Here is a 27,303-nt window from a genome sequence, read left to right on the forward strand (position 1 = left end):
ACACACAGCAAACACTCTTATCCCGAGAGAACAATTACAACACAACACCTGAGATCAACAGATGCTGTTTACACCCACAGCCATTCTTTTAGGATTATAATCATCATTTAGAAACTGTTTATTACGGGGTTTTTTTTGTAGTATTGATCAATTACTGCCAAATGCCTCGAATAAGGACTGTCATGCACATAATGTCTGTTTAATTAGTCAAATCAGCTGCATCTTTCATTATGAACATTTCATTAATCATAATGGATTTCAATTTATTTATTGAATCATGATTATCTGTATACACAATGACTGACATTCGATACATTTTTCTGTCTCTGTTTATTTTATTATATTTGTATGTGGAATGCTGTTTGCGCGACATAAATCAGCCTATAGACGAGCCGCATGGATGCAGAATCTCATATCATATTAATACCGATTTGCCTCACAATACGCAATAATGCACACGTACATTACAACAAAATAACGAAACTCACCTTTTCACCATGTGTGTTGCAGAAAAGACGAACACACGGCTCTCGTTCTGTGCGCTCGCAGCTCTCTCACGCGCGCGCGCATGCGCGTGTCAGTCTGCTTCAGATGCTCTGGCGCGCGCATATCATCACATATGGTGTTTCATGCAACGCTTAAATTGTCTTATTGGAAGGTTTTGTGCAAAGTAATAATGCGAACCCTTATTAGTACAGTCAGTATCATAATCTAATATATCTAATTGGTGTTTTCTTTTCTTTTCTTTAAATGTACTGGAATGTTTCCCCTGGGATCCCTCGAAAACGAGATGGTACATCTCAAGGGGTTTATCCTAAAAAATAAATATAAATGTATCGATCTTGATCTTGAGGATATAAATAAAACTTCTTCTTCTTCTTTTTCTAATTAGCTGAAAATTGCATTGTATTCGGGATAAAAATTGTCTAAAATTTAGCATTTTCAGTCATGCATAAATTATTCGTTATCCTCTTGATTGTGAAATAATTTTACTTTAGTTAATCAGCAAACAGCGAGGGAGAGAAGAGAGAACAATAAAGAAGAATTTAAATAATGTTACCTGGAAGCTAGAGCTGCAGGAGAATGAAAAAAAAAATCATTAATGTAAATTTCCTTTAATATTTTAATTACAATTAGTAACAAATTAAACACCTCTGAATTACCACTGTATGAAAGTTTTTTTTCCAGTAAATTTTCAAAAGGAATTGCAAATTGTATTTTTCAATATGTGGGCCAGAATTATACCATAATTCCTTATGACAAATTATTTAGATTTTTAGAATACTTTTGCACCAACCGGTTAAAATTTACAGCACTGCATGTATTCTGCGTTTTCAAAAAAAAAAGACATACACACTCTAATGTAAACACACACCAACACAGATATCATTAATGTCATGTTTTAGTCCAAAGACAGAGTCTACAAAAAGAAGTGTTTTTACTAACACAAAATAAACTCAAGATAATCCGCAATGATGCGGGACAATTTGGAAGCAGAAACACACAAACAATAATGGGCCAAATACTGAATGCAAGGAGGAACATAAAGGGTTAGTTCGCCCAAAAATGAAAATTCTGTCTGTAATTACCCTCAAGTTTTTTCAACTTCTGTGTTGTACGTCAGAGCGTAGACTCACTATTGGCCGACGCTGGTCATGTGTGGGATGCTGGCCAATCGTGAGCCTACGTTCTGACGTACAACACAGAAGCGCTGTGCCGTTACACTACGTGAACTCAGAGGAAAATGAAGAGTTGAATAAAATGAAGAGTTGAATAAAGTCATTATTTTTGCTTGTTTTGCGCATAAAAAGTATTCTCAACACTTGATAAACTTAAGATTGAGCTACTGTATTCTTGGACTATTTTAACAATGTCTTTACTAACTTTTTGGGCTGGCAAGTTTCAATAACAGAGAAGCCTATGGAGGAGTGATCCAGCTCTCAGACTTCATCATAAATATCTTAATTTGTGTTCCGAAGATGAACGAAGGTCTTACGGGGGTGAAACACATTAGTGTAAATGTGTAATTTATTTGTTACTATGGCCTATTTATTGCCCTACTTTCTTAATTAAATTGTATTTTGTACTAAATTTTGCTTTTTTGTATATGGATTGGTTTATTGATTGTATGTTTATTTATTTCTATGTGTAACTCTATGTTGTTGTTTTCGTCGCACTGTTTAGCTTTGTCTTGGCCAGGTCGCAGTTGTAAATGAGAACTTGTTCTCAACTGATTTTATCTGGTTAAACAAAGGTTAAATAAAAAAATAAAAAACAACATGGGTGAGTAATTACTGACAGAATTTTCATTTTTGGGTGAGAGACGTTCCCTGGTTTTCTGTTTCTTGGGCTGAATCCGAAATCCCCCCTAAACCCTCACTCACTATTCCCTACACTTGTCCACTAATACTGTTCACTTGAAGGAGTGAATGAAAACGAGTGAGTGAATTCGGACAGCCGTTGAGCCTACATCAGTTGTTCACTCGTTGATGCAGTGCATTATGGGATTGAATGTGCGCACTCGATAAGTCCACTATGGTTTTGGACTCCTCTACAAATGGCCCATTATAGGGTATAATATTTTTAATATTTCAGCCTTGGTTTTGATATATGGGCTTTTTAAGGGTATTTTTCTGTCCCCTTGTTCCAGTGTTTCACTTCCTGTGTTTAGTTCCAGTTTTTTAATTTTTGTTTCAGTAGCTGCCTTGATTGTTTCCATAGTTACCCTCATTAGTTCCCATAGTGATTCATTGTTCACACCTGTTCCTTGTTAGCGCCTTGTTTCCAGGCCCAGTTCTAGGCACCTATGGAAGGGTGGGCTGGAGGAAAGATAGATGGATTTAACTATATTTATAACATTTTATAACACACTCTCCATGACATGACCATTGTTATCTTATTTTCACTTCAAATAAAATGCTAATATTTGATTTAAAGTCCAGTGATAATTTGGAATGAAAACACGATGGAAGCCTAATGTTACTATAGCAATGAATGCAACTTTAATTGCGTGGAAAGGGACAATTAAATAGCCAACAACTCTCTCGTTTCCTGTGAATTAATTGAAGCCCAAAGTTTTATCACAGAGAGGCAAATTACTGTCTAATAGTGTTTATGTCTGATAATGTCTTTCTCTCAATATTATGAACTTATCAAATAAACCTTTTATTTTCTTCCTAAACTATTCTTTGAGAGTGCTTACAGTATAAACATTTCTCAACGAGAGCAATACTAAGGCTTAAAGCGGTGGTATAATGCCCTTTTCACAAGGTGTAAAATAAGTCTCTGATGTCCCCAGAGTTTGTGTGTGTGAAGTTTTAGCTCAAAATACCCCCCAGATATTTTTATATCGCATGTTAAAATTGTCACTTTTTGAGGGTGAGCAAAAACGCACCGTTTTGTGTCTGTTCCTTTAAATGCAAATGAGCTGCTGCTCCCGGCACAGGGGGCGGAGCTTCAAGAGCTCATGTTCTTTTACCTCACACACACATGCACTGAACATTTCAAAAACTTTTAGCCTTTTTATGTTCAAACTGGAGTCAGACAAAGATGGAGAGACTCAAGAAGAAGAGACGACATGTAGAAGCAACAGGACATTTCTGAATGATTAGTTGATGAATTAATGAAGCTGATGTGTAGTTATCTTCTAGTCATTGATTAGCATATTCTGTCTTGATAATCTATAAATCGTGTTCAGGGGGCGGGGTTTATGTAAATTCTAGGGTTGGTGATGTCACTAACCCGTGAGGAATGTTGTGTAGTCTCTACCAGCCGTTTGTTGTAGTCCTTAAACAGCGATTTCTGTAAAAGCAAATATCTCCCTTTGCTTTGAACTTTGAGCGTCGTAACTTTGCAGATGTTGTTTATGCTCAAACAGCAACATTACACACTAACTAAAGTTAGAAAAGAGAAATCATAATCAACCACCCCTTTAAGAACATATAGTCATAGTTCTTTTTATTGTTTCTTTCATTCTTTCTTCAAGACCTTTATTCAATCAGAACAATTACCAGGTATTGATTTAAATACATGAAAATGTTCTTCAGAATTCTATCTAGTGATGTCCACTTCTCTCCTCAGCTGCACAGAAGAACACAATAATGAAGCACCGTTGAGAGAATCTACTCAAAAGAGAGCTGTGAACTCAAGTTTCTTACAGAAAAAAATAAAATAAAATTATAAATAAAACAAACAAAACAACAACACAGAAGGTCTGAGAGCCAAATGAGCAAAAGTTTTAGCAACAACTAGTCTTGGATGAACCGAACATGCGCTGCTTGTTTTCCAGAGCACTGTACAAACCTTTCCCAGTTTATTTCCTCTAGTTTGGATTGTAAACACTGAAGCAACAAAGATAATCATAGTGCATACTAGCGGAAGAAGTGTAAAAAATGTGTCCCAACATAGCAAGTCATTTTCTGTCCAAACTAAATGCCAAACTGCTCATATATTGGGCCAAAAGTCACACTCATATGATGTAAATGAGGAGTGGGTAACATGATAAAAACAGAAAGCGATCAATGGACCAAATGTTGTGTTGCTTCTCACAGTCTCAGCGGCAGGTTTGGACAAAACACTGAACATGGTTGATGAGCTTTTATCACATTACACCTGGTGTTATATCAAAACGTTCTTGAAAATTACTATTAATTCGAAAGAATCAGTTCTCAGACTTAAGATAATCGATAACCTTCAACATGATATCTAGATAATGACGATACTTTCATAAACACTAAACAGATAAACCCCTTAAAGTGTATATTAATACATTTATGTTCATTTGAGTTACATGCTTTTTTAATACCAGTTGCGTGTGAATGACATTGTGGTAGCCAAGTGATACAAAAATAACAGTCTATACATAGTTTTGTCAGTGCCACAGGTTTTGCTATTGTACTGAAAGTTCTGCTATAACACCACCTTCCGATGGATAAAGATGAAGAAGTATTCATTATTTTAATCTCTAATCTGTCATTCCAAGAACATGGATGAGAAAACCAAAGTGAATTTGTGGAATGGTTCACCTAAGCATCGCTGCAACTACACAAACCACAATACAGTCCAGATCAGGGGAGATTACACCGAGGGACGGATGATCGTTAGTAATGCCAGATTCCAGTCCAGTGCTCTTCCTCAGACCAGACGAGGATCCTCCATCGTCCTCGAACTCCAGATCTCCTCTGACCAATGAAGTGATTCCGTCCTTGTGAAATGAAACACAACTGGAAGAGTGGAGAACCTTAATGAAGGGTTCTGCTGGGAATATCGACCGGAACTAATAGTAGTAGAATTGATTCATATTTAATTGTTTTATTATAAACTTTTCTCAAATATCTGACGGCTACCTGGGGATTGCTTCTACTCATCTTTCTCTACTATGACTTCTCCGTGAAGAACCCTCCTCCTCTGACGCAGCATGTGGAAGAAGAGCTGAGGAAACACTGGAAGAGAAGCACACAACATTGACAACTTCATCGGGACAAACTTTTGTGTTGGCTTCACAAAGCCGTATTAAAGTCTGAAAGTTTTAAAAGCTCTGAATTTAGTGAAGTGGAAAGGGAAAGAACGACATTGCTAGCATGAATTAGCATGTTGTTAACATGAATTAACATGTGGGTAGCATGTATGATCATGTTTTGCTAACATGTTTTAACATGTTGCTAGCATGAATTATCATGTTTTTACTAACAAGATAACACATTTCTAACATGTTTTTGCATTTTGTTAACATGAATTAACATGTTGTTAACATTAATTATCATGTTGCTAGGATGTTTTAACATGTTTTTAGTATTAAAAAGCATGTTGCTAGCATGTTTTAACATGTTGCTAGCATGAATTATCATGTTTTTACTAGCAAGTTAACATATTTCTAGCATGTTTTTGCATTTTGTTAACATGAATTAACATGTTGTTAACATTAATTATGTTGCTAGGATGTTTTAACATTTCTAGCATGTTTTAACATGTTGCTAACATTAATAATCATGTTTTGCTAACGTTTTAACAGGTTTTTAGTATTAATTAGCATGATTTAACACATTGCTAACATGAATTAACATTTTGTTAACATTAATTATCATGTTTTTACTAGCAAGTTAACACATTTTTAGCATGTTTTTGCATTTTGTTAACATGAATTAACGTTGTTAACATTATCATTTTGCATTTTACTATCATTTAATATGTTTTAACATTTCTAGCATGTTTTAACATGTTGCTAACATGAATTATCATGTTTTGCTAGCATGTTTTAACAGGTTGTTACTATTAATTAGCATTTCCTAACATGTTTTAGCATTTTGCTAACATGAAATACCATGTTTTAACATTACTAACATTAATTAACATGTTTTAACACATTGCTAACATGAATTAGCACATTGCTAACATGAATTAACAAATTGCTAGTATGTTTTAACAGTTTGCTATAATGTTTTAGCACGTTGGTAACGTAAAAAGACCTTAAACTAATCAGAAAATCAGCCTTGGCTTCCAAAGCTTTAACACCATCCCACAAGTTTATCTACACTAAAATCAAATCATTGCAAGCAGCAATCATAACAGAGATACTGTCATTTACATAGTACTCAGCAAAAGAGCACTCGGTACATTTGATGTTGAGTCAGACAAAATGGCAATGATCTCGCACTTATTCATGCCACTAGGTGACAGAACGAAACATCATGCAAAAGCAATAGTTTATAGTTGCCAATGCAACTGTAGACACTCAGTCATGCTCAGTTTATTCAGAGAAAGTGTAGCAGATTATTAGCAGGATTAGAAGGTAGCACAGGTTGTTAGTATTAATTAGCATGTTTTAACATTGCTAACATGAATTAACATGTTTAAACACATTGCTAACAAATTAGCACATTGCTAGCATGACTTAACATGTTGCTAGCATGAATTAACATGTTACTAGTATGTTTTATCAGTTGGCTTGCATGTTTTTGCACGTTGCTAGCATTAATTAGCACATTGCTAGCATGATAGATAAATTTGAAATATTAGATAGAATGGCAGCTTAAATAAGGATAGACAGACCGATAGATAGACAAATGAACAAGTTTTAACACGTCTAATTGACATGTCTAACATGAATTAACATGAATTAACATGTTTTAACACATTGCTAACATGAATTGAATTAGCTGCTAGCATTAATTAACATGTTGCTAGTATGTTTTATTAGTTGGATAGCATGTTTTAGCACGTTGCTAGCATTAATTAGCACATTGCTAGCATGATAGATCAAATAGAAATATTAGAATGGTAAATAAGCTTAAATAAGGATAGATAGATAGACAAATAGATAGATAAATAGTGTGTAGCAGATTATTAGCAGGATTAGACAGTAGCATTCAGCTGGTCTTGTGTTTCATTGAGTTCTTACATGGGATGTAGGACAGCATGACGATGATCAGGAAGTAGTAATAGTCAAAGGACACGTTGTATTTGTTGGGAAGCCTGAGGGAGAACATGCCTGATCTCCGGACATACGGTAAGGCAGCTTGTATGGTCAGCAGTTCACCAACGACTCCCAGGGGGTACATGACAATAAACATGTTATACCTGAGGAAAACAGGAGATAAGAAAAAGACAAAGCAGGAAAATAAATGCGTCATCACACATTTTAACCGCACAAACACACACATCAACAATTATTATGTAACTCAGTGTTGGGGAAAGTTATTAATATTGCGAGACACATGCATATTGGCTGGTCCTGGTCCACCGACGTAACAAAGCCTTGTTTACTGAAATCACGTGACTTTGTCAGTTTGAAATTCGCTCAGAATCACTGGTTTACAAACAAATGATTCGCAAAGGTCTTCAAAGCAGTGTTTCTAAACTACAGAACTCCAGGATCAGGGTTGGTAACCACTGTTTTGGAGAATTAGCAGTGTTAGGGAAAGTTACTTTTAAAAGTAATCTGTTACAATATTGCGTTACTTCCTAAAAATGTAACTACTTGCTTTACTTGGTTACTTTTTGTGAAAAGTAATGTTACAATATTGAGTTACTGGTAACACTTTACAATAAGGTTCATTAGTTAACTACATTAGTTAACATTAACTAATAATGAACTGCACTTATACAGCATTTGTTCATCTTTGTTAATGTTAATTTCAACATTTACTAATACTTTATTAAAATCTTGTTAACATTAGTTAATGCACTGTGAACTAACATGAACAAACAATGAACAGCTTTATTTTTATTAACTAACATTAACAAAGATTAACAAAAACAGTAATAAACGTATTGCTCATTGTTAGTTCATGTTAGTTAATACATTAACTAATGTTTAATAAAGGAACCTTATTGTAAAGTGTTACCGAGTTACTCCCTAAAATGTAACTACTTGCTTTACTTAGTTACTTTTTGTGAAAAGTAAATGTTACAATATTGAGTTACTCCCTAAAAATGTAACTAATTGCTTTACTTAGTTACTTTTTTGTGAAAAGTAATGTTACAATATTGAGTTACTCCCTAAAATGTAGCTACTTGCTTTACTTAGTTACTTTTTGTGAAAAGTAATGTTACAATATTGAGTTACTCCCTAAAAATGTAACTACTTGCTTTACTTAGTTACTTTTTGAAAAGTAATGTTACAATATTGAGTTACTCCATAAAATATAACTACTTGCTTTACTTAGTTACTTTTTGTGAAAAGTAAATGTTACAATATTGAGTTACTCCCTAAAAATGTAACTAATTGCTTTACTTAGTTACTTTTTTGTGAAAAGTAATGTTACAATATTGAGTTACTCCCTAAAATGTAGCTACTTGCTTTACTTAGTTACTTTTTGTGAAAAGTAATGTTACAATATTGAGTTACTCCATAAAATGTAACAACTTGCTATACTTAGTTACTTTTTGTGAAAAGTAAATGTTACAATATTGAGTTACTCCCTAAAAATGTAACTAATTGCTTTAGTTACTTTTTTGTGAAAAGTAATGTTACAATATTGAGTTACTCCCTAAAATGTAGCTACTTGCTTTACTTAGTTACTTTTTGTGAAAAGTAATGTTACAATATTGAGTTACTCCCTAAAAATGTAACTACTTGCTTTACTTAGTTACTTTTTGAAAAGTAATGTTACAATATTGAGTTACTCCCTAAAAATGTAACTAATTGCTTTACTTAGTTACTTTTTTGTGAAAAGTAATGTTACAATATTGAGTTACTCCCTAAAAATGTAACTACTTGCTTTACTTAGTTACTTTTTGAAAAGTAATGTTACAATATTGAGTTACTCCCTAAAAATGTAACTACTTGCTTTACTTAGTTACTTTTTGAAAAGTAATGTTACAATATTGAGTTACTCCCTAAAAATGTAACTACTTGCTTTACTTAGTTACTTTTTGAAAAGTAATGTTACAATATTGAGTTACTCCATAAAATATAACTACTTGCTTTACTTAGTTACTTTTTGTGAAAAGTAATGTTACAATATTGAGTTACTCCCTAAAAATGTAACTACTTGCTTTACTTAGTTACTTTTTTGAAAAGTAATGTTACAATATTGAGTTACTCCATAAAATGTAACTACTTGCATTTATAAAAATTAACTACTTTTTTCCTGACCTGGGCTGGGCTTGCTTGTTTTTCAGTAACAAGAAAAAAGAAAAGTTTAATTTTGGTGAATGTAAAGGCCCTTTTGCACCAGAAGTAAAATGGCTGAAATAAATTGCAGATTTTGTACGCTCAAACACACCTTTCAGCTGTGCTGCTGTTCTGGATCTCAGAAGAAGAAAGTTAAACACTCTTACTTCAGCAATAAACACAACAAACTGAAACAAATGTGATGGTTATTTAAAATCATGTTTGCTTAATCCTATGGTTGAATTGGATCATAAAAGGTCAACAGCAAAAACACTAAAATATACTAAAGTATATTTATTTGTTTGCATTTGACTTTTAATTTATTTTAAGGAATACTGAATGTGTTTTTGTGCAAGTGAGATGAAAGGCTGCCCAGACAGCAACATAGTGTCGGCCCAGATCCGGGCCACATCTGGGCCATGTGGATTCCACGCGTGTCAGATGTGGGCCGGATCTGGGCGACACAATGTCTACGACACTCGGCCTGGCTCGCAATCTTCGCTCTAATTCATCCCGAAGCTGTTCTATCGGGTCGAGGTCAGGACTCTGTGAAGGCCAGTCCAGTTCCTCATCCATGTGTTTATGGACCTGCTTTGGGTGAATGCACTGGTGTGCAGTCATGCTGGAACTGGAACATCCCCAAACTCTTCCCACACAGTTGGGAGCATGAAATTGTCCAAAATGCCTTGGTATGCTGAAGCATTAAAAGTTCCTTTCACTGGAACTAAGGGGCGACCCCTGAAAAACAACCCCACACCATAAACCCCCCTCCACCAAACTTTACACTGGGCACAATGCAGTCAGGCAAGCACTGTTCTCCTGGCACCCGCTAAACCTGGACTCGTCCATCGGATCGGCAGACAGAGAAGCGTGATTCGTCACTCCAGAGAACACGTCTCCACGGTTCTAGAGTCCAGTGTCTGTGGCTGTTGACCTCAGCATGACCCGCTCTGGGACTTTACGTGGCCTACCACTTGAGTTGCTGTTGTTCCCAATTGCACCCACTCTGTTATAATACCACTAACAGTTGACCGTGGAATATTTAGTAGTGAGGAAATTTCACGGATGGACTTATTGCAAAGATGGAAACCGATCACGGCACCACACTTGAGTTCACTGAGCTCCTGAGAGCGACCCGTTCTGTCACAGATGTGTGTAGAAGCTTCTGCATAACTAGTGCTGGATTTATACAACTGTAGCCTTGGAAGTGATTGAACACCTGAATTAAATCATTTAGAGGGGTGGCAATTGGCAATATAGTGTACAAGGAATTTATCTTGGTGACAGAAGCTTCCACAGCACATGAATGACAGTGACAAGACACAGATAATTAAAATATATAGAAATACACAATATAAAAAACAGACAATGTGTATGTACAGTATGTTATATACAAATGTAAGGGAATAATAAGTGTTATGGTGTGTTAAATAAATATGAGTATAATTAGTGTCCGTCAGCAGTCGTGAGCGGGGAATGTGACATGACATTGTACAGAAAATAAAAAATGCTTATATTTTGAGACTGTTGAGGTTTTATGGGGGTCACAAAAAGGAGTGGGTGGATTTTTATCATTATAGGGTGGCTGTGTTCACACACTGCAAACACACATTTATGCTCAAACACCATTTAAAAGTGAATTTTGCATAATGGGTCCCCTTCAAAAAAGGCCACAAAATTAAATGTTAGTTGCTCAATGAAATCATTTTAGTATTCTGAGCTCATTTCTACTACAACAGCTGAAATAAGACTTCAGCTGTGTCTGAAATCACACCCTCTCTTGAGTAGGTACTTATTTTGAATAAGTAATTAATTTGAAACCACTAAATAGTATGAATGTAATCCAGATATACTACATCCGCCATGTTGTTACTATGGGTGTAACGAGACCCTCATCACGATATTGAACTCACGATACGATATTATTGCGATACTCCAAGACATATGGTAAAAGGTTAACAAAAAATGTACTGTTGATTAAAATGGTAAATTTGGTGTTACATTGTGTGTGTAAATGAATAGTCTTGGACTTGGTGCTGAAACCCAAAGCACAGGACAATAGAGACACCAGAATAACAATATTCATGATTCTGAAGCTGAAAATACAGAATTATTTTAGACGAATATGCTTGTGCTCTGTCACTGACTAGATATATTTAAAATAATGTAGGACACTTTTACTGGTAACAAGATATAGGCATTATCAGCACCCACAAATATCCACCCTTTGCTTATATATATATATATATATACATTATATTCAACATTATATATAGTAGTTTAATGTAGTACTGACACTAAAACTCTGAAAACTTGATTTGTTTTCTCACACAGTCATTTTCGTTTTGGGTGAACTATCCACGATACATATTGTTGCATTTTTGTATTTCGATATATTGTTACACCCCTATTTGTTACTGTTGCGTCGCTTCACTGTCGTTCATAAATCCTCTCCCGTGGCCTTATGGGATAGAAAAGTGTCCGTCGGAAGAACACTTCAGAATCTCACCGGAAGTAGTAGAGAGGACTGAGTCCAGAGACTGTTTTACGAGTACTGTGAATTTAAACACTTCTTTTGCCACACAGTTTTTACCCACTATATAGTAGGGAAGTAGCAGTCAAGCAACAGGAGGTGACAGTAACTGTAAGTGTTTTGTATCTTTTTCTCATTTGATTTAAGTGCAGATGTAGTCACTAGGAAACAGTGTTTGTTAACCCTAACAGCGGACAATTTTGCCACATTCTTCATAAATAAAAGAACCACCATCAGCGGCCAATTTACCAAACCACAAACTGACACACACATCTTAGCAGCTAACACACACATTCTACCCTCCTTCTCTCGGCTTTCAGAGGCAGAAGTCTCCAAACTCCTGCTTTCCAATCGCCCCACCACCTGTCCGCTTGATCCTATTCCCACTAACCTACTTCAAGCCATTTCTTCCTCAGTTGTACCCGCACTCACACACATCATAAACACCTCTCTTCACACTGGTACCTTTCCCACAGCATTTAAGCAGGCTCGTGTAACCCCACTGCTTAAGAAACCCAGTCTAAATCCAGCACATCTGGAAAATTACAGACCGCTATCTCTCCTTCCATTCGTCGCGAAAACACTTGAACGAGTTGTTTTCAACCAGATCTCTTCCTTCCTTCCACAGAACAATCTCCTGGACGACAACCAGTCTGGTTTCAAAAGCGGACACTCAACTGAGACTGCCCTGTTCTCGGTTACTGAAGCTCTGAGACTGGCAAGAGCAGCTTCCCGATCCTCAGTTCTCATCCTGCTGGACCTGCTGACTTTGACACAGTTAACCACCAGATCCTCCTGTCAATCCTAAAGATGAAGGGCATCTCGGGAACCACACTACAATGGTTCAAGTCTTACCTCTCAGCAGGTCCTTTAGGGTATCGTGGAGGGGTGAGGTGTCTAAGACCCAACATCTAGCTACTGGAGTGCCTCAGGGCTCAGTGCTGGGGCCACTGCTCTTCTCCATCTACATGACATCACTAGGATCTGTGATTCAGAAACATGGCTTTTCCTATCACTGCTACGCTGATGACACACAACTCTACCTCTCATTCCAGCCTGACATCCGACGGTAGCTGATCGTATCTCAGCCTGACAGACATTTCTGGCTGGATGAAGGACCATCACCTTCAACTAAACCTTGCAAAGACAGAGCTACTCGTGGTCCCAGCCAACCCAACACTTCATTACAACTTCACCATTCAGCTAGTTTCATCATCCATAACTCCATCAAGGTCAGCCAGGAACCTTGGTGTGGTAATTGATGATCAATTGAACTTCACAGACCACATTGCTAGAACTGCCCGGTCATGTAGATTTGCCTTGTACAACATTAGGAGGATCAGGCCCTTCCTATCAGAACATGCTACAAAACTCCTTGTCCAAGCGCTAGTTTTATCCAGACTGGACTATTGTAACGCTCTCCTGGCCGGTCTTCCAGCTTGCACGGTCAAAACTCTGCAACTGATCCAGAATGCTGCAGCTAGAGTGGTCTTTAACGAGCCGAAGAGAGCACATGTCACTCCTCTCCTCACAAACCTGCACTGGTTGCCAGTTGCCGCTCGCATCAAATTCAAGTCACTGACGTTTGCCTACAGAACAACCACTGGCTCTGCTCCCTTTTCCCTAAACTCATTACTTCAGACTTATGTGCCATCCAGAAACTTGCGCTCTGCAAGTGAATGCTGTCTTGTGGTGCCATCTCAAAGAGGCACAAAATCTCTGACCTATTTCTGGACTGTTCCCTGCTGGAGGAATGATCTGCCTAACTCATACCTGTCAACACTCCCGTTTTTCCCTGGTTTATTCCGTTTTTTAGCCCTATCTCCCGGACCCCTCCCGGTTTGTTATTTCTCCCGGGAAACTCCCGTAATTTGCATGGCCCAAACTCCTTTATGAATAATCGGACCAATATGTTTGTCTAATGTTGACCAGTTGCCAGATCTTGTATTAAATGCATTATATTCACACAATCCACACACTATATACAATTTCAACCCGTTTGTCACCTCAACCTGGCAACCTATATATCTCAACTTTAGTTGCGCAGTCGCGGAGAGTTTAACCCGAAAGCGAGCCGATAGACATCCAAACACCCCCCCAACACTTGATCCATTAATACTAACACTTTATCTTCTATTCTATATCTATTATCTTTAAAAAAACAAAAGTACACGTACGGCGTTAGATTAAACTGGGAAGGGTCATAGCACTTGCATACTTGTTGTCCTATTGTTAGTTTAACTGCTTCTAATGTTCTCATTTGTAAGTCGCTTTGGATAAAAGCGTCTGCTAAATGAATAAATGTAATGTAAATGTAAAGTATGTGATTTCGGACGCAGCCATATTGTGAAACTCTAAAGCATATGCTTGTGAGTATCAGCATGCTCAATAAACCACACCGTGCAGTGTCTCGAGTACCTGGCCCACTTGATGAAGTACGGCAGATGGTGGATCAGGTTGAAAGTGTAGAAAGAGTAGCGAGTGATCTCTGTAACGGTCCACACCACTAAGAACAAGATCACACTCTCCTCGTTCTGAATCTTAGCATGCGTTTCAAATGAAAGAAAACAATATTTAAAATTGAACAGCCCATTTAGAGATTGGCGAACAGTGAAAATGTCCCATAATTCCCATTGGGAACATTATTAGTTAAAGTCCTCATCATGCACACCGACCTGTCTGATGCTGTTTGTAATAAACCAGACCATGAATATCCGAGAACATACTTGGACCCCAGTCACAATTACAGATGTCCGCACAATTCCTTTAACACACCAAAAACAACACCTGAAAAATATCTTTATATACCTGGAATCAAATATGTTAGCATTGCACTTTAAAATATAGTACATACCAATTGCACAGTGTCCGATCTGAAATAAAAACAGCCAAAGCGTATGAAAAAGAAATGAAGATAGATCAGAACATAGATATAAGCATGCTAAAAGACTCAACTGATGTTTCATGTCTTTTTTACCCAGTCCCATAAATTGTTGAACATCATTGCAAAAAAATGGTATATAGTTCATTAATGAGGCTATTATTGACTACCTAATAACTACCTCAGTCCTAAATGTGATATTACATACTGATTAGTTAATTATGTTTCCATATTAGTGAAGCTGAAGTGTTAATGTAGTCCTACTCATTAGTCCTGCATATTTACCTATTAATGACAGACCAGTATTTTGAAGTGTTACTGATTTTTGTAGCAAAAATAAAATAAAATAAAATGCCAAATTTGTGTCTTATTATTTATTTGAATATTTTTTTTTTTTTGTGGCGCTTGGTAAATACATTTATTAATAAAAAAAAATAAAAAAATTATAACTGGTTTTAAATGGGTTTAAATCCCAGATACTTGTAAGACACTCAAATAAATCACCAGTTTTCACTCAGTTATCAAAATGAATCATGAAATTACTTCTATGAAGTGACCATAGCCTTGTGGATTGGCCATTTGTGAAGTGATTTAGTCGCTCACTTTTGTTTGGAACATTGAGTAGTGGTATGCCTCTATCTAAAGGACATTTTATGTCGTAACAAGGGAATATAGGGAATTTTCCCTCTAAATCGGCCGCTTTAGTTTGTGGCGTTCCTCAGGGCTCGATTTTGGGACCATTGTTATTTTCCCTACACATGCCCTCTTTTGAGTTCTGTTTGTTGGAAGTTCAGTACCTCTTACCACTGCTACCATGACAATTTTCAGTTTTATTTTCCAGTGAGTTTAGATAATTAGACAATGCTTGCAGTTAAAGGGCGCAAAAGTGCTGTTTAAAACAGGGCGAGTGATGATGAGGAAAGATTACTGCGAGACAGTTTGACATGCAGATGATTCGGGCTAATAGAATTTGCCATTCAAAAACTGGTTTATTTCTATTGTGGTTACGGAAGACTTTGAGCAAGAGGAAACTTTTTCAAGAGGAAAAGTTCTTTTTTTTTTAAAGGGCACATATTGCACTGTTTCCTGAGAATACCTCATTCAGCAATTGTTAATACAAATAGTAAAACAGTAAGAAATGGGTTCAGAGAAAGTTTTTATTTTTTTTCGAGATGGTGTTGATTGACTAATAGACATAAAGATACTGCAACACTGGAAAATAAAATAAAGTAAAAGTTTATATCACATATCATGGTAGTTAAAGGCATTTGATCTTACCTCCAATAGTGCAAATGTCTGGAAACATTTTAGTGTCCTTGCTATATGTTTGTACAAGCCTTTATGGGATCCTTTCTGAAGGTAAAAGCGGACCATGGAAACAGCCAGTACAAGCCACCTGCAATAAACCATCACATACAACGTCTATAGAAGTGACATTCAGTTAACCGGCAAACTCAACTAGTCACCAAACATGACACTCACAGTGCATTATGGGCATTATATAGTTGCTGAGAGCACATGGGTTGTGCACTTCTCATTGCAATGCATTATGGGACTGCACTAGATTTTCTCCACTATGATTTTGGAAATGATTACAAAATGGCTGACAATGGAAAAAGAGCACCATATAAGGGCTTGTCTTGTTTACTTAGACAAATAATAGATATTTAACTAAAGATACATAGTAATAAGTATTTAATCACTTAAGCCACACTTACATGCATTTAAGTCATTGCATATGAGAAAAATATCAAACTAAGTGGCATTTATATTAAGGAGAGGGAGCACTATTGGCGCAAATCATTTAAAAAAATTTTTTACAAAAAATACTTAAATGATTTTAACTTAACAATAAGGTGTGTCGTTCAAAACCACTCTATGATTTTCTGTCAAACGTTAGTGGAACGTTTCCGTAGTTCATGTTACCATCAGAACACACGTGCGCTTGACAGGAAGTGACTTCATCTACTGAATTTTATTTTTTTATCTGTGCCTTAAGTTTAAAAAAAGATTTGGTGAAAGAAATACATAAATGAAGAAAAAGACAAAATATTAAATGTAATGAATGTAGATTGACTGAGTAATACACTGTTTTGTTTGGGTCAAAATGACAATTTTTACATGAGATTTGGAGCCAAATTACAGGGCGGAGTAAAAAAGACTTTAGAAAGATGGCATCATCATCATGTTATTTTCACACAGAGATTAGTAGATCTATTACTGAAATCTGTTGACTTTAGCAAGATTAGTTTCATTATATGCCAACAGTGACCGTTCAAAAATGGGAAAAAGCACTTCTTGTGTTTTATGCCCCAGGTTTGAATGCCTGTAAATCAAGAAGTATTAAAGATATCTTAATATCCTTTCAGATTCTGGTTCTTGATAAAGTTGTATTTTGCTATCTTCATTTTAAAGGCTCTGTATGGTTCAACGCCAGAGATGTGGAGATCTAAATGTGGCTCCGCGAGTAAATTGGTCAATTGTGCACATTTTCAGTGGTCAAGAACCAGATGTAGTTCACTGTGCACACAGCTGAGGCTTTTTATTTAAAGGGGAATATCTGAACAACAAATATTGTTGGAAATAGAATTGTATCTTGTTTGTTTTTTTCTATCAACATGCACAATTGCATAGAATATGAGTGCCATAAATATTGTTTTTCCAAAGTTTGCGTGCCTGTAACTGGATCTGTTGAGATGTCTCAATATCCTTCTATTCTAATTCTTAATAAACTTGTAAGGCCCTATATGGTTAAATCCCAGAGATATTGGGATGTCAATGTGGTAACACGTAGTATTTGAACTCTTGCCTGCTTCAGAAGCTTCATGAACAAAATCCTTTCATTCAAATAACACTGAAACTGATTAAAATATAAATACACTTTTAAGAGCAAGTTAATGTCCCTCAACTTGACAATTTCTGTGTATTTTTAGCACTCAGAGAAGTGTGTTGACTTGTGTGCAATAGTTTTGACATTTCTAATTTCCACAATCCACATCATTTATTCTTCCCTTTAAATAAAAAGCCTCAGCTGTGTGCACAGTGAACTACATCTGGTTCTTGACCACTGAAAATGTGCACAATTGACCAATTTACTCGCGGAGCCACATTTAGATCTCCACATCTCTGGGGTTGAACCATACAGAGCCTTTAAAATGAAGATAGCAAACGACAACTTTATCAAGAACCAGAATCTGAAAGGATATTAAGATATCTTTAATACTTCTTGATTTACAGGCATTCAAACCTGGGGCATAAAACACTAGAAGTGCTTTTTCCCATTTTTGAACGGTCACTGTTGGCATATAATGAAACTAATCTTGCTAAAGTCAACAGATTTCAGTAATAGATCTACTAATCTCTGTGTGAAAATAACATGATGATGATGCCATCTTTCTAAAGTCTTTTTTACTCCGCCCTGTAATTTGGCTCCAAATCCCAAAATTGTCATTTTGACCCCCTTGACCAAATAGTGGATTACATCCGTGACATTTAATTTTTTGGCTTTCATCACTATTTATGTTCGTCTTTCTTCAGGAATGTTTTGGGTTTTTTTAACCTTGGTTGATTTGACATGGAATGACCCTTTAATTTAATTTCTGCTGAAACTTGTATGTCATGTAATAAAATATATTTATTGCACATTTGTAATGGCGAAGTTGCGATTTAGCACATTTAAAATACATACATTTTAAATGTAATACTGAATAATAGTTACAATTATAATCAGGCTGCATTTGCTTAAGTATGTTAGTCAAAACATCACAATAAGTGTACTTAAGCATGACGAAAAATTATTAAAACACAATGATTTAAAATGTAATTTGACATTAGTACAAAGTAAACTTTATAAAGGAGAAAGTAAGTGTATTTTCATTAAGTAGCCGACATTTCAGATGTGCATTGATAGCCTTTCACCGGTAACACTTTAAAATAAGGTTCATTAGTTAACATGAACTAAGAATTAACAATACTTCTTCAGCATTTATTAATCTTAGTTAATATTAATTTCAACATTTATTAATACATTATTAAAATCAAAGGTTGTATATGTCAACATTAGTTACTGCACTGTGAACTAACATGAACGAACAATGAACAGCTGGATATTTATTAACTAACATTAACAAAGATTAATAAATACTGTAACAAATGTATCGCTCATTGTTAGTTCATGTTAGTTAATACATTACATAATGATAATGAACCTTATTGTAAAGTGTTACCCAATAGAATTAAGCGCATTGTTTTTCACAAGAATCGAGAAGTTTACACTGGATGAAATCGCGCTGAAGTGAATAACGGTTTCATGATTATTATCGTGCATTTTATTCTTCTTTGTTGAATTTCGCCAGTCGAGCGAGTTCTAAACATATCGCGGTGACGCGCGCGGATCCGTATTAGGAAACACTGAGCTTCGGTTTCTGAGAGGAAAATCCCAGTATAACCAACAGCTGACCACTATAGAACACAACTAACAGTTGCACCCAGTGCGGGTTTAATGCAACAGTCCGTAACACTTTATTTTACAGTGTCCTTGTTACATATGTTACATACTTACCATAGTAATAACAGTAAATTATGCATAATTACATAACCTAAACCCAATCATAATCCTACCCTATCCCTAGAGTAAGTGCATGTAGTTAATTAATATTACTCAGTACTTAAATGTATAATTACACTGTAACAATGACAGTGCAACCCAATAGTCTCTCTTAGAGCTTTAAAAGTAGCTTTAAGTAACAACCAGTCGAGTGATTTACAATGCGGCGAAACTATAAACAGACACAAGAGTGTATTCAGAGACACAGGAGTGTATTCAGTGAGTAAAAGCAGCTCAAAGCGGTCTGTTACCCGGCTGTCATGGCGATGTTGTAGAAGGTGAGCCATGCCGTGGCGATTGTGCCTTTAGTTCTCTTCTTGTTGTTGGTTTGTTTCTCATCGACAGACCCGTCCTCCTCTCCGGACGCCATGACACCACACGCACGAGCCACGCGCGTGCACACTGCACAGCTGGAGAGTCGTGGGGGTGGGGTGGGGTGGGGTGTGGGGGGGTCTCCTGTTCAGTCATGCACATCTGGAGATATCATGTAGACTTATGTTATCACAATGAACTAAAAATAATAATTCATTTGTCATGATGAGGTGGACAGGTTGAAACTGGTCTTTTTTTAAAAAATAGAAAATTCAAACAAATTGGAAGTCAATACTGGTTCTCACTTTCCACCCCATTGTGTTTTGTGTTTTTTAAGTATTTAGATCTATACCCATCACATAAAAGGTTGCAGTGATGAGCACTGAGCAAAGATCACGTGAATGAAGATCTTATCATTGCAACGCAGTTTCTGCACTCTCACTGATGATTTCACCAATGCAAACATGATGTACGTACAGTAAGAGCTTCGTTGTGCAGTGTAACAGCGTCATTGATTTCATAACGAGTTTTGGCAAGTGTCCAGATAAACTTGCGCTGTGTGATTGACAGCTTGGGCGACTGGAAAGGGATTGTTCTTTGATCGCTATCTGTATATTAATCACAGTTTAAGTAAGATTACTTTCATCCTACTAAGAGAAACGACGTGAAGTTGATCGTTTAGTCACTGGCTTGATTTACTGATGCATAAACAGTATTGAACGACTTTGAAAGAAAGACTATCTGTCTGAACTTGAACAATTACACATCAGACATAACCCCCTGGTTCTTCAGAGGCTCTGATGAAGGAACTAAAAAAATACCTTTGTGTTCATTTGTACATCCAAACACTGAGCAACTGTCATGCTTCTCGAGGAAAAACCAATATCGCGCTCGCGCAGCTAATTTTCTCATGGGCGGGCAAATTCTTTTTGCGGGCAAAGAAGAGAAAGGGGAGGTGACCTTTCCCCTTATGACGACATAAAGGGAAGATTTCTAGATTCGCCCGTCTGAGCTTTAATTTTCTCAAAAATACCCAGGGCTTGGTTTACACCCATCAAAACGTCCAGCCACTGGGGGACCATAGGCAGCCTCGGGAAACTCATATTAAGGTTAAAAAACCTCATAAAGTGAAATTTTCATGCAATGGGACGTTTAAACTCTCCTTGAAGTCATAGTGATATGCCTTTGTATTATTTTAACATGTTTTTTTTGTTTTTTTTTTACTTCACTTACCTTATAATTAATAAACTTTTTGGCAGATTATTTTCTGTAATGTTTTCAAATAGATCTAGAGGAGAGCAGGGCACAACCTAACGCTTTTAGACCTTCTCAGTTTGTGTAAACCTACTTGAGGTTTAGAGAATACATTTTTTTCCTCATTAATTTCTCACATGTCTAGTACAAGTATGTGGTTTTGTTTCATTAATACAGTGTATACTTTTTTCTTGATTTACCCCGAAAGAATGGAAGTGAAATGTGACAACATGCCCCATAGGTGGAGTATACTGTAACGACTATATGACAGATTAAAATGTTATCTGATAAATAAAAAAATACACAAAACAAACAAAAATATTTTTCATTTACTATTTTCTACATGGTGAATGTCAGATTGGGGCGAATGAAGTCGCAGCTCCAGAGACACGACACACAGAACGGATCATATGAAACTGCAGCTTTAATGAGGTCAACGGCTCTGTGATATAAACCAAATGCTATTGGCTATTTAAAAAAAGGGGAGGAGCTGATCGATATGCTCCGCCCTGTCTTCCTGTTTCAGTGGAAATGACATCATCACATTGAATAACGCTGTGTGTTTCAAGGTACTTCAGTGGGACTTTAAAGTCATTATGATATGCTTTTTTATTATTTCAGCATGTTCTTTGGGGTTCACTGATAATGACAGTAAACTTTTTGGCAGATTATTTTCTTTAATGTTTTTTAAATAGATCTGCGTCATGTTTGCTCACCCCTATTTTCTATTAAATTCATGATTATCAATCAATGCATTGTGTGTATTAGTTAAATGTGTTGTCACATAAGTAATATCAAGGCATATGAAGTATATATATAATATATATCCCACTGTAAATGTTAAAGATCCTGCAACATACTTGCATCCAACCTGGACACTATTTCTGTGCACACGCAGAGAGGAGATTATTGTGATAGAATCCTTTCTTCAACCCCAAAGGCAGATACAATAATTAAATTCATAAATTGTAATGAATGTTTGTGGTGTTATTTCCAATCTGACCGCGCGGTGGCGCCCGAGAGCGCGAGAGCTGTAACCGTACCGCAGTGAGTGATAAGAGCTAGCGATGAAATATTACCTCTCTTACTCCTGTAAAATTAAACAATCTGTTGCTTTTACTGAAATTTTACATACACAAATGTAAATCTTTCAAAATTCCTCCACGCTTATTGGTTTTTAAAGAGGATTTTCTGACATATTTGGAGACACTGAGAGGGATGAAAATTTTCCCAAAGCAATGTATTTGTACTCTTTATTGGAAGACGTTGATTTTAGTATAGAAAAAAAAAAAATCCTACTCCCTTACTTTTCTTTCTTTCTTTCTTTCTTTCTTTCTTTCTTTCTTTCTTTCTTTCTTTCTTTGTAATTAACTCACTTACTGTTGTGTATAATATGACGGGAAATTGGATTGTAATCTCAGTCTTTGTTTGTTAATCTCTCAGTTATGACTGGCTTTCTGTTACTGTTCAACATTTAATAAAAAAAATGAAAGTACGTATATAGATGAACATTGGTGTTCTACATGTAGAAAGTTTTTTTTCTGTTCACAATATTTTGGATTTGATGTCCTGGATTATTTGACAACATTTGTAGTGACTGGAGAAAAACTCCTAATTAAACAGAACCAACTTTTTAGCTAAATAATTCTTCTTTTGTAACGCTCGAAACGAGAACAAAACTCAAAACATGCATGACACTTTACAAACCAATTGCAAATGATTTATGAGTGTGTAATCTATTAAAAATAATTAGGCTACAACTATACAACAAATTAAACATTAAATATAGAGTGTCACTTGCCTTTATTGCCTTGACTACAGACTTTTCTGATTTGAATTGTATAATTTACTCGCTGGAAAACATGTAAATTGTGTTTTTTGCTGGACTGTTTGGGTATCTTTGTGTACAATGGACCTCCTTAAACATCCTTATGTGTGTGTTTTGAAACTTTAAATAATTCCTAATCCATGTGAGAATCTTCGGCAACACTTTATAATAATGAATAATCATGTATTGATACCTGAACTAATACTTCAACACTAATGATTAGTGATAATAAAGAATGAATAAAGAGCTAACTATGACCGCAGTCATACAGATTCATAAGTCAGCCTTAAAGTGATAGTTCACCCAAAGAATCTGTCATTAATTACTAGCCTTCATGTCGTTCCAAACTCGTAAGACTTTTGTTCATCTTCGGAACACAAATGAAGATTTTTTGCATTCACGCTTTATCCCACCACTGCATCCCACTCTTTTACATCACTGCACCCCACGCTTTACACCACTGCACCCCACTCTTTACACCACTGCATCCCACGCTTTACACCACTGCACCCCACGCTTTACACCACTGCACCCCACGCTTTACACCACTGCACCCCACTCTTTACACCACTGCATCCCACGCTTTACACCACTGCACCCCACGCTTTACACCACTGCACCCCACGCTTTACACCACTGCACCCCACGCTTTACACCACTGCATCTCACGCTTTACACCACTGCATCTCACGCTTTACACCACTGCATCCCACGCTTTACACCACTGCATCCCGCGCTTTACACCACTGCACCCCACGCTTTACACCACTGCACCCCACGCTTTACACCACTGCATCTCACGCTTTACACCACTGCACCCCACGCTTTACACCACTGCACCCCACGCTTTACACCACTGCACCCCATGCTTTACACCACTGCATCTCACGCTTTACACCACTGCATCCCACGCTTTACATCACTGCACCCCACGCTTTACATCACTGCATCTCACGCTTTACACCACTGCATCTCACGCTTTACACCACTGCACCCCACGCTTTACACCACTGCACCCCACGCTTTACACCACTGCACCCCACGCTTTACACCACTGCATCCCACGCTTTACATCACTGCACCCCACGCTTTACATCACTGCATCTCACGCTTTACACCACTGCATCCCACGCTTTACACCACTGCACACCACGCTTTACACCACTGCACCCCACGCTTTACACCACTGCATCTCACGCTTTACACCACTGCACCCCACGCTTTACACCACTGCACCCCACGCTTTACACCACTGCACCCCACGCTTTACACCACTGCATCTCACGCTTTACACCACTGCATCCCACGCTTTACATCACTGCACCCCACGCTTTACATCACTGCATCTCACGCTTTACACCACTGCATCTCACGCTTTACACCACTGCACCCCACGCTTTACACCACTGCACCCCACGCTTTACACCACTGCATCTCACGCTTTACATCACTGCATCCCACGCTTTACTCCACTGCATCTCACGCTTCACACCACAGCATCCCACGCTTCACACCACTGCATCCCACGCTTTACACCACTGCATCCTACGCTTCACACCACTGCATCCCACGCTTCACACCACTGCATCTCATGCTTTACATCACTGCACCCCACGCTTTCACCACTGCATCCCACGCTTTACACCACTGCATCCCACGCTTTACACCACTGCATCCCACGCTTTACTCCACTGCATCCCATGCTTTACTCCACTGCATCCCACGCTTCACACCACTGCATCTCATGCTTTACACCACTGCACCCCATGCTTTACACCACTGCACCCCACGCTTTACACCACTGCACCCCACGCTTTACACCACTGCATCTCACGCTTTACACCACTGCATCCCACGCTTTACACCACTGCATCCCGCGCTTTACACCACTGCACCCCACGCTTTACTCCACTGCATCCCACGCTTTACACCACTGCACACCACGCTTTACACCACTGCATCTCACGCTTTACACCACTGCACCCCACGCTTTACACCACTGCACCCCACGCTTTACACCACTGCATCTCACGCTTTACACCACTGCATCCCACGCTTTACATCACTGCACCCCACGCTTTACATCACTGCATCTCACGCTTTACACCACTGCATCTCACGCTTACACCACTGCACCCCACGCTTTACACCACTGCACCCCACGCTTTACACCACTGCATCTCACGCTTTACACCACTGCATCCCACGCTTTACACCACTGCATCTCACGCTTCACACCACTGCACCCCACGCTTTACTCCACTGCATCCCACGCTTCACACCACTGCATCTCACGCTTTACACCACTGCATCCCATGCTTTACTCCACTGCATCTCACGCTTTACTCCACTGCACCCCACGCTTTACTCCACTGCATCCCATGCTTTACTCCACTGCATCTCACGCTTTCACCACTGCATCCCACGCTTCACACCACTGCATCCCACGCTTTACACCACTGCATCCCACGCTTCACACCACTGCATCCCACGCTTTACACCACTGCATCTCACGCTTCACACCACTGCACCCCACGCTTTACTCCACTGCATCTCACGCTTTCACCACTGCATCCCACGCTTCACACCACTGCATCCCACGCTTTACACCACTGCATCCCACGCTTCACACCACTGCATCCCACGCTTCACACCACTGCATCTCATGCTTTACACCACTGCATCCCACGCTTTACACCACTGCATCCCACGCTTTACTCCACTGCATCCCATGCTTTACTCCACTGCATCTCACGCTTTCACCACTGCATCCCACGCTTTACACCACTGCATCCCACGCTTTACACCACTGCATCCCACGCTTTACACGACTGCATCCCACGCTTCACACCACTGCATCCCACGCTTCACACCACTGCATCTCATGCTTTACTCCACTGCATCCAACGCTTTACTCCACTGCATCCCACGCTTTACTCCACTGTATCCCACGCTTTACTCCACTGCATCCCACGCTTTACACCACTGCATCCCACGCTTTACACCACTGCATCCCACGCTTCACACCACTGCATCCCACGCTTCACACCACTGTATCCCACGCTTTACTCCACTGCATCCCACGCTTCACACCACTGTATCCCACGCTTTACTCCACTGCATCCCACGCTTTACTCCACTGTATCCCACGCTTTACTCCACTGTATCCCACGCTTCACACCACTGCATCCCACGCTTTACACCACTGCATCCCACGCTTAACACCACTGCATCCCACGCTTCACACCACTGTATCCCACGCTTTACTCCACTGCATCCCACGCTTTATACCACTGCATCCCACGCTTCACACCACTGCATCCCACGCTCTACACCACTGCATCCCACGCTTCACACCACTGCACCCCACGCTTTACACCACTGCATCTCACGCTTCACACCACTGCACCCCACGCTTTACTCCACTGCATCCCACGCTCTACACCACTGCATCCCACGCTTCACACCACTGCACCCCACGCTTTACACCACTGCATCTCACGCTTCACACCACTGCACCCCACGCTTCACACCACTGCATCTCACGCTTCACACCACTGCATCTCATGCTTTACTCCACTGTATCCCATGCTTTACTCCACTGCACCCCATGCTTTACACCACTGCATCTCACGCTTCACACCACTGCACCCCACGCTTTACACCACTGCATCTCATGCTTTACTCCACTGTATCCCACGCTTTACTCCACTGCACCCCATGCTTTACTCCACTGTATCCCACGCTTTACTCCACTGCGTCCTGTAACAATCTGTATTTTAAAAAGCACTATATAAATAAAGGTGACTTGACTTGACTTCTGTTTTTAGTCTCTTTGTAGTTCTATTGTTTCATTGGTTGCCCTTGATTGTATCTGCAGGTGTTTTGTTTCCATGTTTTGTTTCTGTGTATTAATGTTTTAGTCAGTGTTGTCAGTCATTGTCTTTACCTGACCATTTGTGTTTGCTTTTTTTTCATTAATAAATACTGTTTGCAATTTGATCCAAGCCTCGTCTCTTTTTGCCACTACAAAACTGACACAGGAAACTGAAATTAGAAATACAACATAGTCCAAAAAAACTGGGAACATTTAACAAATAGGGTTTCTTTTGCAGTTTCAGTTCTTGAGTGCTAATAATAATAATCCTTAAGAAAACAGCATGGTTCGTTTCAGTGTTTGAGCCCTAATTATGAAGCTCCATTGATCAGAAGGACAAAATCTAAACTAGAGAGGAGGAACTGTCAGTGTATCTATCATCTGATAGGTTTTTAAATT

The 27,303-nt window shown here is 38.2% G+C and overlaps 1 protein-coding gene across 2 annotated transcripts; it reads right to left on the minus strand.

The window, feature by feature from the left end:
- Positions 1–3,940: 3,940 nt before the first annotated feature.
- Positions 3,941–20,039, minus strand: hacd1 (3-hydroxyacyl-CoA dehydratase 1). Of its 2 annotated transcripts, XM_084108782.1 has the most exons (8): positions 19,885–20,039; positions 16,306–16,423; positions 15,001–15,019; positions 14,822–14,910; positions 14,565–14,686; positions 7,397–7,575; positions 5,346–5,441; positions 3,941–5,222 (listed from the first exon to the last, which is right to left on the minus strand). In XM_084108782.1, exons 1-7 carry the CDS (start codon positions 20,001–20,003, stop codon positions 5,359–5,361), a joined length of 729 nt encoding a protein of 242 aa, XP_083964908.1. In that variant the 5' UTR covers positions 20,004–20,039; the 3' UTR covers positions 3,941–5,222; positions 5,346–5,358. The 2 variants fall into 2 exon arrangements, with proteins under 2 accessions (XP_083964908.1, XP_083964907.1); XM_084108781.1 differs by having other exon boundaries at positions 3,941–5,441.
- Between the last annotated feature and the right edge of the window lie 7,264 nt (positions 20,040–27,303).

The sequence above is a fragment of the Abramis brama genome (genome assembly GCF_963993115.1).
Source record: "Abramis brama genome assembly, chromosome: 3".
Classification (NCBI taxonomy): domain Eukaryota; kingdom Metazoa; phylum Chordata; class Actinopteri; order Cypriniformes; family Leuciscidae; genus Abramis; species Abramis brama.